The 13,271-nt window shown below is 39.9% G+C and overlaps 1 protein-coding gene across 1 annotated transcript in view; it reads right to left on the minus strand.

The window, feature by feature from the left end:
* The window catches only part of PTPRQ (protein tyrosine phosphatase receptor type Q), a 276,229-nt gene that overhangs the window by 196,978 nt on the left and 65,980 nt on the right, over nucleotides 1–13,271 (minus strand). Inside the window, 2 exon segments of the mRNA XM_045288666.1 lie at nucleotides 6,394–6,566; nucleotides 12,490–12,636. Coding sequence (XP_045144601.1) covers nucleotides 6,394–6,566; nucleotides 12,490–12,636 — 320 coding nt within the window.

The raw sequence follows: 13,271 nt of genomic DNA on the forward strand, positions 1-13,271 counted from the left end.
ACAATCATAGTGGTGACTTTAATATACTGCTATCAGAGATGGATAGATCACTGGGAAAGAAGCTCAGCAAGGAGGCTATAGAGCTAAAGAATAATTAGGCAACTGGATCTGATAGACAATTATAGAACTTTCCATCCAAACCAAAAAAAACACATTCTTCTCAAGCCCACATGGCTCATTTTCAAGGCCAGACCACATGCTGGGACACAAGTCAAGCTTGAGTAAATTCAAACACATAGAGATTATTCAGAAGTATTTCTTGGATCGCCATGCCATAAAGCTGGAGATTAATAAGAGGACAACCAGAAAAGCAAGGGAAATCACTTGGACGATGAGAAACAATCTTCTGTGACAATCTTCAGGCCCAGATTATAGAGGAGGTTAGGAAGTTTGTAGAAACTAATGAGAATGAGAATACAACATACCAAAACTTATAGGATACTGTAAAGCCAGTCTGCTATCAATAAATGTAGATATGAAAAAAGAAGAGAGGCTTATGACTGATATGCTATCACAAAAGCTCCAGAAACTAGAACAGAGTTAATAGAACAAATCCTCCAATAGCAAAAGAAAAGAAATAATAAAAATCAGGGCAGAGTTAAACCAGTGGGAAGACAAAAAAATGTTGCAATAGATTAATGCAGCAAAAAGGTGGTTCTATGAAAGGATCAACAGAATTGACGGATCACTGGCTAACTTAACCAAGGAAAGGAAGGATCAAACATCAATAGGGATGAGGGATGAAACAGGGGAAATCACAACATATTCCAATGAGATTAAAAGGATAATCACAAAGTACTATGAAGGATTGTATTCTAATGAATTCAAAAGCATGGAAGACATGGATAAATACTTGGAAAAGCAGTTTCTCTCTAGATTATCCAGACAGAGGTCAAGACCCTCAACAAACCCAGAGTGAAAGAATATATATGTATGATTATCAACAAAAAAGCCCCCAGATCAGATGTTGGAGGGGTTGTGGTGAAAGATGGAAGAAATTATGCTAAGCAAGGTCAGCTAATCACAAAAGAACAAGTATAACAGGAGTCCCCTGAGGTAAGTATAAGCAGCACAGTAGGAATAGAAGGAAATATATTGGCGGAGGCACAGGCAGTCGGGGGGAGGTCAGAACAAACTCAAGGAAGTACACATGAATCCAACATAAAGAAGGAAAAAGGGGCAAAGGATGAGGGAGAACAGGGGGTGGGGAGAAACTGAGATGACGGCATGGGGGGAACAGGGCACTAACCCACCCAGAGGGGTCGTATTCGTTGTGTCTCCACAAAATTGGAGCGTGCATACAGACCCTACCATGGCACACCAAACCAGGAGGGCAACGAAAACACGTGGAGGATTGCCTGAAAAGATTGGGCTACAGGTGCAGTCCCAACCAGAGCCAGTCTGACCCCCACCCTAGAAGTGTGTGCCACAGAGAATGACACTATACCTTCAGGTGGGGGAAAGGAACAGACTTACCATGCCCACAGGGAAGCAAACCAAGAAGGAAAAAGAGAGAGACAGTCGGCCTAGACTCCATATAGGCACATCAAGCCTGGAGGATGATGCCCCTGCACGGAGCTGCTAAGGCACAGAGAGGAATGTGGGACTGCCAACTACTCAAGACATGTTGTCCCCTAACTGGAGCATATGGTGACAGAGGACAATAATGGGGACACAAACCAGGGAGATAGTGTGGACTGGTTCCCCCGCAGTGGGACAAACCAGGAATGGAGCATAACAGATCAGCACTTGGAGTAAAGCTGATCCATAGAGCCCCTGAGGAGCTCCAAGAATGGACTTTGGGTTAGGAGGGGCAGCCCCTGGAACTCCCGCAGGACAAATGGAGAGGAACTCCTGGTGCCAGCGATCAGACCTTGATCTATGTAGGGTTTCTGTTCTTTTTCTTTCCGTTTTTTTCCCCCAGCCTTTTGTTTTATTGTTGTTTGGACTAGGACATTGCTGGTTTTCCTACTTTTATGAGACGGACATAAGAGAAAAGCTCTGGGAGAAAGCCATGGGGCCAATGATCCCAGAGTGTCTTGGGGGAAGAAGGAGGCGGGGAGAGAGAGTGGTAAGTGGACAGCACCATGTACAGGGGAACAACTAGGGAATTTAAACCAACATCTAGGAAGGTGTAGAGATCCTGTGGGTATTAGAGCAACAGCATTCTGGCTGAGAGGAAGCACTAAGAGATGGAAGAAGGGGGAAAGTGATGGTGGGGCAGGAGGAAGCAAAAGGAAACAGAGGAAAGCTCTAGGAATCAAAGCAATAGATAGAGGTATGTACTTATGTAAATACATTAATCCATAAAAATAAGAGTATTGGCCTATGTACAATACACTGAGGCTGAAGATGGGCCTTGGGCCTCAGCTCACACCCTCCCTCATTACAAGAACACTTTGTTCTAACAAAATGGCATTTTGTGATGCTCACCCCCACCCCTGACACAATTGCTGAAGACAAAATGGGTGCATAAGTAGATGTGGCGAAGACAGAGGATGGTGCCTAGATATTAAAAGATAGAGTGTCTGGGGTCTTAACTGCTTGAAATTAAACAAGCGGCCATCCAACAGTGAAGCAACAGGCCCACATGGAAGAAGCACACCTGCCAGTGCGGTCTTGAGGTGTCATTAGGACCTGGGCATCAGGTAATGGGCATCAGAAGATTCACAACAAACAACAAACAAACAAAAACACATTGGTGAGAATGAGGGGGGTTGGAGCGGAGACTCAAAGCCCATCTGTGGACAATGGAACATCCCCTCTCAGAGGGGTCACAGGGAGAGGATGAGTCAATCAGGGTGCAGTAGAGCACCAATGGATCACGCAATATACCTCTGATCCCTTGTGGCCTCCTCACCCCCCACTATCATGACCACAGTGCTTTTTCCCACTCTGGACTGGATGGGAGCATGTACATAGGTATAGGCAAGAGATAATGTTCATGGCACACGGAACCCAGGAACAGGAATGGGAAGAGCGATACCAAAAGGGTAGGGGGAAAGGGTTGACGATCACAATGTGTGTGGTACATAACCACACACACCCATCCAGGGGGAAGAACAATAGAAACCAGAGGGGAAGGGAGACAGCAGTTGGTGTGAGATATGAAAATAATAACCTATAATCTAACAAGAGACCATGAGGGTAGGGAAGGAAGTGGGGAAAAAGAGGAGCAGGTCCCAAGGTCTTCATAGAAAATAAATGTCTAGAAAAGAACGATGGCAATATACTTACTAATATGTTGGATACAATTGATATATGGATTGTAACAAGAGTTGTAAGAGCCCCAATAAAATAAATAAATAAAATAGCACCCAGCCCTCAAAACAAACAAAAAACCCCAGTGCCATTCATTTAATTAATCCAGACTCATAATAACTCTCTGTATGGTTTCCAAAGCTATGAATCATGACAGCAGCAGATAGCCTCCATATCTATCCCATAGGAGAGTTGGTGGGTTTGAACTGCCAATCTTGGAGTCAGTCTATATTTAAATATTTTTAAAACTTTTCTTCATAGTATTTGTACATGGCTCCTAAACAACAAAAATCAAAAAGAGAAAAATAAAAGAGCTACCATAAAAAGAATAGTTACCTTTTCAAACCTTAGGGAAAGTTAGTCCTTAAAACACTTGGCTTCTAAGAAAAATCAGCCCCCACTCTGTGGGAGAGAGACTATAGAGATTCTCAGCCTTGGAAATCTCAGGGGGAGTTCCACTCGGTCTTATAGGACCACGATGAATAAACTTGATGGGAATCGGCTGGATGGCAGCGGGTTTTTCAAACCTTCCCTGTTTCTAATTTTACTCCCAGGAAGCAACACGTCTGTTGTGAGTGTTCATGCTGCTTACTTCTAAATCATGAGATCTTCGACTCGCACTGCTTTGCTTGACTCACTCACATTATCTGCTCACCTTCTGCTGTGGCAAGTGAGGTGCTAGGTTACTTCCACAGATACACACCCTCTCCCATTTAGTTTCCATTCTCAGATTGTTTTTATAATTTAAACACTATTCTTCAACTGAGAAGAATTATTCTTATACATGGGTGAAATCTGAAGTAGTGGCCTGGGAAAGAATGGTTAGCAGCCCAGGAGGTGGCCGGCCCTGCCTTGTTACCACCTCCTGGCTTCACACTTTATGTTACCCCTCTTCAGGATACAGTAGAATCTCTGGCTTGCTTTCACCGAATAGAAAAAGAGACCCCAGGGACACTTTGATGTCACTCGTGATTCCTTTTATTCTACAGACTAGAGGATCTCCTGGCTCACTTGATAAAGTAATCCCATGTAGGGAAAGCACATTGGTCAACACCTGGGTCTAGATCCCTAGTCACAAGGAGTGTATGCTTCCACAAACCTCAGTGAATCTGGAAGTGATTCTTCCCAGACCAAGCGTCCAGATGACAAGAGAGTTTGGGGGAAACTTTGATTCCAGCCTATGAGACTTGAAAGGAGGAGCCCATCTGCTCCAAAGAGACTGTGACATCATGAAGGTGGGCTACTTTAAGTGAGAAATTTGTGACAGTTGGTGGCACAGCAATAGAAAACCAATTCTGTGAGATAGCAGCAACACAAGTCCAGGCAAGTGGACCAGGTAACATTAAATGGCTCCTGGGTGTTAATTAGAATCCTAGAACTAAAAAAAAAAAAAAAAGCTAGTATTTAATTTAAGAGCTTCTCATCAGGAGCAAAGGATGAAGATTTTGCCCTTTGCTGGAACTGTCAACTAGAGTATTGGAGAAATCATTACTCAACCTCTTTTGCACAGAGGAAGGGAGTCAACACTGAATTATAATTTAACCCACGGCTGAAGACAGTGAACAGTTTGAAGTGATGCATCCTGGGTGGTCAGAGTATATGGAGTACGTGGAATGGAAAGTCTGGCACTAGAGAAAAAGTGGACAGTCTAGGTCATAGGTCCCCAAACTTATTTGGCTTACTGCCCTTTACAAAAAATTTACTGAGCACCCCTCTGGCAAGTAGAAAACTTTTGTACTATAGCCCATAACCCGGGATAAATGTACATATCTGATTTTGCAAGGATCCCTGGTGATGTACTGGGTTACTCGGGTTGAGCTGCTAACTGAAAGGTGGGCAGTTCAAAACCATCAGCCACTCCAGGAGAATAAGATGAGGCTCTCTACTCCTATCAAAAGTTACAGTCTCAGAAACACATGAAGCAGTTCTACCCTGTCCTCTAGTGTCGCTATCGGTTAGAAATGACTCAGTGGCATTGAGTTTGGGTTTTGATCTGCTTTTGCAGCCTCGTTGGATCACTCAGGGCCTCCCCAGGGGGTGGTATCACCCACTTTGGGGAACACTGGTCCATGTGGAGGCTGGAAAATCAAAGCATGGCTAACAGCATCAGCGGCTCTTAACCACTACAGTTGCTGAATAACGATCAGGTAGCCATTAGAGGCCCAGTGGCTGGTTCAATGTACGTTTATTCTTCCAGTGACCCAGAAAACTCAAACCAAACTCATAATGAGTTGATGCCGACTCATAGGACGCGAGAGGACAGGGTAGAACTACCCCTGTGGGTTTACAAGCTTGAAATTCTTTATAGGAGTTGAAAGCTTTGTCTTTCTCCAGTGACACAGAGAAGATATGACCAGTCTGGAGACGTAGACAAGTGAGGCCAGCAAGGGAAGAGAAATCAGTTCTGCCTGAGGGTCTAAGAAAAACAACGACAGCAACAAGAAAAATAGCAAACCCATTGCCAAAGGATCAGGTCCTTTTATGTTAAATCTATGAAACAGCTTAAATCTTTTATTTAGTTACGTGATTTATTTAATCAAATGTTGGTGTATTTTTTTCAATGTGGCAGCTTAGAGAAATTTAGATTCCCCAAACCAAACAGGACACCAGCATTTAGAGCAATAGCTACTAAAATCACTGTGCTTTTCAACAGCAACTGTTTCCAAATTTCAAGCATAGTCTTAGAAGGAGTATTTAAATCATAGAAGGGTTTCCAAACAATTCATTAACTAAATTACCATAATAATATTCACGTATGGAGGTACTTTTAGTCCTGCTTAATTGCTCAATTAGCATTTTTCATATGCTGGGAAAGAATACTAGTACTTAACTAATAAGATGTGCCCTAGAATAAAATATGATCTAGCTACATTATCAAATTGGCCCACATCTACATCACTTTGTACCATGAGTGGAAGCAAGCTATTGGCCGTCTGCTGCTGTGACAATTTGCATCTTTGGAAAACCTATGGGGCGGTTCTGCTCTGTCCTATAGTATCCAGCTGACCCTCATGAGTTTTGTACTACGAAGCTTGTCAAAGATTTTGTGTTCGGTGCTGACAAAGCTCCATGTTCCCAGGGCCAGAACCAAGGAGAACAGGCTCGCCAAGATATGAAAGGAAAGTATAGTACCTCGTCTATTCCTGTGAGCAAAGTATTTTCCAAAACAACTCCTGTCTCCAAAGCCAGCACCTTCACTCGGTACTGGTTAATGATTCCATTTGGTTGTCGAGGCTTCTTCCAAGTAATTCTTATTTGTGTGGCTTCCACTTCTGCCAGTTGTAAATCAAATATTGCACCTGGAACTAAATAAAGAATATGAGAGAATCTTAAAAACACATTTCGAATTTCAAAAAGTCTTAACTTATGATTTCAGATAAGAACTCCTCATGGCATAGCGGTTAAGCACTGGGCTGCGAGCCACTAAGTCAGCAGTTTGAAACCACCAGCCATTCAGAGGGATAAAATGGAGGGTTCTTTCCGTAAAGGGTTGCAGTCTCTGAAACTCACAAGGGCAGTGTTGCCTTGTCCTAGCGGGATGCTGTGCGCTGGCATAGATTGAATGGCAGTAACTTTAGTTTGGAGGCATTCTATTAAAAATAGACTAAAACAATTTCCCAATTTAAGTAAAATTAATATGATGATAAGATTGTTGCAACACAGACATTTAAAATCAAAGGCTATATATTTTCCCCAAAACTGAAATAGATGATACAAAAGCCTAAAATAGTACCCCAAATAAAAATGTCACAACATGGTACCATGATTTTGTTCAGACAAATTAATTAATAAAATTAACTTCCCAGGGAAGCTGCCTAATTTTTGGATGATTAATGGTCACTTGAAACCTTGAAAGCTTCAGAAAAGTTATAGCAAAATATAAAATAAAAATTATCCAATGAGCTTGAAATGTAGTTGGTATATTCAATTAGACCATCTCTAAACTTATTAAATGAAATTACTTGGAGAGTTGAATTTCGTCTGTTGCCTTTCAAATTAATCATGTGTCTCAAATTTCAGGTGCACTTTTTAGAGCAGAAAAGGAAAACGAGGATGAACAATTAGTTTAAAATAAAGCACTGGGTACTTTAGAACTAGAACTTGAAGCAAGTTACAGACATAGATACTCAACCAATGGAAACACTATTATGACTACACTGATCATATTAATCAGGCAAGTAAACAATGCCAATTGGAACTAAGTGAAATGGTCAGTTCAATGCAGCACAGCATTAATGTAGCAGGATACTAAAATTTACTAAGGAAATCAGGAAAAAAGTCTTTTTTACTGTGCTATTTTATTTGCCAAACTAAAACTAGAGCAGACACCCTATTTTTTAAATTACAAGATTTTCTTTTTTCAGGAAAACAGTATTGCCCCATGGCACTAATGCCTAACATTATAATTCAAATAAAGATTAAGTGATTTGATATCACCCTACAAAGGTACCCCAAACTTGTATGAGAATAATGACTGTAAATCCCTAATTTCTTTTTCTATCAATGGGAAAAATAAAAACAGGGGATAAAGGAAATGGAGTAGACAGCATTGAATCTTATCTTTAGAAAGAAATTTCATCTGGCTACAGTACAAATTCTTATGGGGAAACAAGAGACATGCAGATTAGATCAAACTGTCTTAATATTGATATAAAAATTAACTAAGGAAAATCAAACACACAGGACAATTCATGGTTCTGAATCAATTTTGAAAATATTCACTTCTAAGAGTCATTCTCAAGTCTATACATGAGAGAGTACACCTATAATCGGTAAAATATATGCAAAGGGGCTTTTTGTTCAAAAAATTAGTGGAACATTGGAATTAAAAGATGTGGAAACATTTTGTGTATATGCATACGTATGTATGCAAACCATTTGTATTTTCAAGTGAAAAAGCACTTAAAGAACTGAAATAGATAGATGAATGACACTGGGCTTAAAAAAAACACAAACTGCAAATGAAATGTGCCCTTACTTAGCAAATCGAACCATTAAAATTGCATTTTGAAAATATGTATTAAAAATAAGAGTCACTGAGACTCCCAAAGAGCACAAAATGGCTAGGCTTTCCATGGTTTCTCTACCCACTTTTTATTAGAATTTTCAGGAAGGGGCCCTGGTGGTGCAATGAGTTATGCGCTAGGCTGCGAACCATAAGGTCAACAGTTCGAGATTGCCAGTTGCTTCCTGCTCTCTAAACAGGGTCTCAAAGACCCAGAAGGGTAGCCCTACCCTGTACCAGGGGGCCGCCGTGAGTGGGACTTGATGACCATGCGTTTGGTTTTGGTTTGGGAAGAAACTGAAATCACTGAGGACAAAAGTCTTCTCTCTCAAAGTCTATCAATGAGCCTGCAAATGTGGATTTCAATGTTTTGGGGGTTTTTTGTTTTGTTTTTTTCTTTTTTAGAAATCAAGTTACTACCTCTTTGTAAAATATTTGACACTGATGACAGAAAATGATTAGGGGAGCTTGAAGCAACAAAATTTATTTAAGATTTTATTTTACATTCCTGGAAATAATCAGAAAATGTCATTGCTAAAATCACATCCACCAGCATTTCTGATTATGAAAGCAACTGTTACATGCGATATTATTATATGGTTATTTCTCAAAATAATCTACTTTTCAAGATTGTATAAATCAACTCAGCAAAATAAAAGGTATCTATTTTAAAATGTGACAAACTATATAGAACTATGATAACAAAATGCTGCTATTTGATGATCAACAGAAAACCACCAACTTTAACCACTCTGTGTCAGCTGAGGTCTAGTCAGACCCTGATTCATGGCGACATCATGCACAAGATGTTTCCTAGTCCTGACTCGGCCCTCCCCACCCGCGAATGCAGACCGAGTCAATACTATCCATAAGATTTCTGTTGGACGATTTTTAAAAAGAGCTCTTCAGGGCTTCCTACTCTGCTCTAGTCTGGATGTTCTCTTGAAACCTGTTTAGCATCATACTAATGTGCAAGCCTCCCCTGACAGAGGGGAGGTAGTTGGACACGAGATGAGTTGACCAGGAAGTGGACCATACTCTCTACGAAAGGCACGAATTTTACATCTGAACCATTCTATCAATGCGATCGATGCCACTGTAATAGGGACACTCGTGGGTCAGTGTAGAAGAAGCCTTCCGTGAGAAGACTTGAGTGGGATTCCAGCCAGTGTACCTTATGCACAGCCAGTAACCATCTATGATTAAAAAACAAAACTCACTGCCATCAAGGCGATGCTGACTCACAGTGATCCTCTAAGAGAGGGTAGAATGCACCTGTGAGTTTCTGAGACTGTAACTGTTTACTGGAGGAGAAAGCCCATCTTTCACCCATGAGGTCATTGCTCTAACTGCTGACCTTGAGGATCACAGCCCAGTGCATAACAACTACATCACAAAGGCCCCCAAACATCTATAATATAGGCCAATTCACTATTTTCTGAGTGTCTGGAGGCCAGAAGGTCAGTTGTTTTCATGGGTACTAATTTAAAAGATGCAAGTTAGTTTGAACTAATTTTAAATAGACTGCACAGTACTTTCATAGTTAAAGAGAAGAAAATATATTCAAGAATCATAATTAAAATACACAGAACTTCATTTGATGAATAAATGAAAAAGAAGAATAAAATTAACATATCAATTTTTAATTGAATGTCTAGTTCTAATGAATCACTACATTTCTAATGAATTACTACATTGTTCTCATATAGTCTAAAGATCCCTTTATTGCAATATTTAAATTAGTGAACTCAGGATTAATTAGTATTGTCATAAATGAAAAGCTGCATTAACTTCCTTTGTCAGAGCATTCCATTACAGCCTCTCCTGTGGCTGAACTATCCCCAGAGAACCCCACAGAGGAACACTGACAAGCAGAGGTAAGAGCTATGTACTCCTGCACTTAGTGGAGCCCATTTGTTGCCAAAGGAGACACCCCTGAAAGCCACCTGAATGTGCTCTTCATGGTGAGTAGCTTAGGGAAGAAGCAGGAAGAAATGCAAAATAAGTTGCTATTTTTTTCCAACAAATTGCTTTTTATACAGGACAAATGAATTTAGTTTGAAAAATAACCCATTATATATATTACATATTATTTTGTTGATTTAAAAAAAAACAAAGAAAGGGAAAAGATTTTCTAAATACTATTCAAAGTAAATTATACGACTAAATTCTTTAGCGCTTCTCTCTGAGTATCAGCTATCTATTTCTCTATTTTTGTCAAATTCTGTACATCAGATACAATGGCATTTTAAGTTATGGGTTCAGTTTTAAAACAAAAATAGACTTTACTTGAAAAAGGCAAACCATAATAATGTATTTAATTGTGTAGCATAACTGTGGCAGTCATATAATCTCCTGTCAACTGTGAAGGGGTGGAGTCCAGCCTGTCAATCAGTCGCAGTTGATGACCTCATTTGGAGACATGAAAGAGATAAGTAGCTAAATGGAGGCCAGATACACTCCCTCCCTGTGAAGTATTCCTGTTGACAAACCACATGGAACTACACTGATAAAGCCAGAGCCCTGGAGTTGGAGGAGCCACGTGGAGACCCACACCAGCACTGAGATGCTTCCACCACCGCTGGATCCATAAGACTTTCCACTCACTGGCCTGTGATCTTCCTGCATTCGGCGTCAGAGCATGGCTGCATGAGTCTAAATTTAAATTTGTGGACTAGTATTGACATACGGACTTGATTTGGACTGGGCTGGGATGTTTTTTTAATGTACAATTGGTCTTTGATATAAAGTTCTCTTTTACACACATAGGAATGTCTATGAATTTGTTCTTCTAGTCAACCCAGATTAATACAGTAAGAATAGAATATGACTGACAAAATGCATTGGTGGGGGGGAAATTGTTATTGAGGTCAAAATCAAGGGCCAATCTAGTGATGGCAGCATGTCTCCACTCTGGTTAAGAGCCTTCGATGATTCTGTCTAGCTTTCTTGGAAATGCCTACTAGCAGTTTTGGTTGGGAATGGAAAACTATTTTAATATCTAGTGGATATTGAAGTCACACAAAGCTCAGACTGGTCTGATAGAAATACATAGCATCATTTTATAGAACACTATGCTTATGAATACACATCTCCCTCAATTTGTGTTGTCATTTTCTTCCTTGTTCTTTCAGCAGGGGAACATTATTACGGGTTAACTGGTCTGTAAAGGGAGAAGCGTACAGTTTCCTGACAGTTGCTGCCCTCTGATGGTCAACTATTTGAATGTACGCCCAATCGTTAGGACTGAAGTTCGGTCTGCGCTCTCTGTAACTTACCAGTTACTTGATACCAGCTATCACACAGACAAAATCTGGAGACTTTTGCAGGTGTTGCTGTGTTGTAATCATTTATAATACTCTTCTCAAAAACTACAACCCCTAACATAAATATAACCCCTAAATATCAATACCAAGTTTGGTCATTTCCAAGAGAACATGTTCTGAAATGCTGTGGCAACTTAAAAATACACATATTACTTTAGTTTTCCCATCACAGTGATGTTTAATGCATAGATCATTTAAAACACATTTTTAAAAGAATGTTTCAATAATTTCAGAAAATGCTGATAAATGCGTACTTTGCATTCTCGGAGAATCCTTGCAAACTTTAGAAAACCCTTTTGATTATAGACATACAGATATTTTTTCATCTACCCTCTCCTTGACCTTCTTGGCATTGTCAAGGAAGTAATGGACTACTCATCCCAGTGTTGAAAGTTCAAACCTACAAGCCCTGGCTAGACAAAAGAGGAGGCTATTTATAGCCCTAGAAACACTGTATAGGCTGCTGTTAGTCAAAATGACTCGATGGCAATGGGGCTGTACATCTATATCTATATATATTTCTGACACTAGTTCTAGAGAAACAAACTTTTTACATTAAACAATGTGGGCCCAACAATGTTAAAAATTTTCAATGTGTTTGTTTACTTTAATATTTCCTGAGATTTTGCTAATATTGACCATGAATATCAACAGGTTGAGAGTATAAATAGTGTTTTCTAATCTTCCTTGCTCGGGTCCCTTTTATTATGAAGCACACTATGGGATGATGGTTCTGGGAAACACATGTGCAGCATAAATTAGATAGTAATTTGATTTTTTAAAATAGCATGAATGTAGTAAATATAAACTATACTGCTACTAAAATAGTTTAACCAATTCAACAAAATTCACAAGCACAGCAAAAACATCCCATGAACTCTCTAAAGATGTTCTTACCATCTGGAGGAGTGAATATTGAAAGATTTGACCTTGGTCCAATCCCCGCGCTGGTTTCAGCCGCGACATACACGGCATATGTTGTAAATGGCGTTAGGTCTGTGAATGCAAACTTCAGATCTTTTGTGCTGTTATCCACAATGCGACCTGCAAACGACAGAAGCCATCTATGGATTATTTTCTCATCAAATGTGCAACCTTTTAAGTAGAGCCAAGGCTAGTAATGAAGGCATTAAGATTTTAATTTTTGTTATTATAATCTTAAAAATGGATATGTTTTAAACATTTGGCTTAGTAGAGTCCTGATATCAATTTAATTAGTAGAAAGAACATAAAATATCATAGTATTTAAAAGTACTTTGTAATAAAACATAAGCAAGGTATCGGAAATTCCCCTATGACCTCCAATTCTTTAATTTTACCACCATTTTGGCCCTCATTCATTGATTCCTCCTCTTCACTTTTAATTATAATTCACTACTTATAATAATTGCCTTACGTAGGCCTTTCATTCATGAGCCCTTTTATTGTTGACAGAAGCCCCGGTGATGTCGTGGTTAAGAGCTAGGCTGCTAACTGCAAGGCTGGCGATGCAAACCCAACAACTGCTTTCTTGGAGAGAGACATGACAGTCAGCTTATCTGAGACTACAACCTTGGTCCCATCACTCTGTACTCTTCTAAATTCCTTTTCGTACTTTTTCCTCTCTCTAAAAGGAGCTCTGGTGGAGCTATCAGGTAAGCATTCGCCTGCTAACCTTGGAGGCAAAGGTTCAAATCCAC

The sequence above is a fragment of the Echinops telfairi genome, unplaced genomic scaffold, assembly GCF_000313985.2.
Source record: "Echinops telfairi isolate 266 unplaced genomic scaffold, ASM31398v2 ScPeMD7_2;HRSCAF=8, whole genome shotgun sequence".
Lineage (NCBI taxonomy): Eukaryota > Metazoa > Chordata > Mammalia > Afrosoricida > Tenrecidae > Echinops > Echinops telfairi.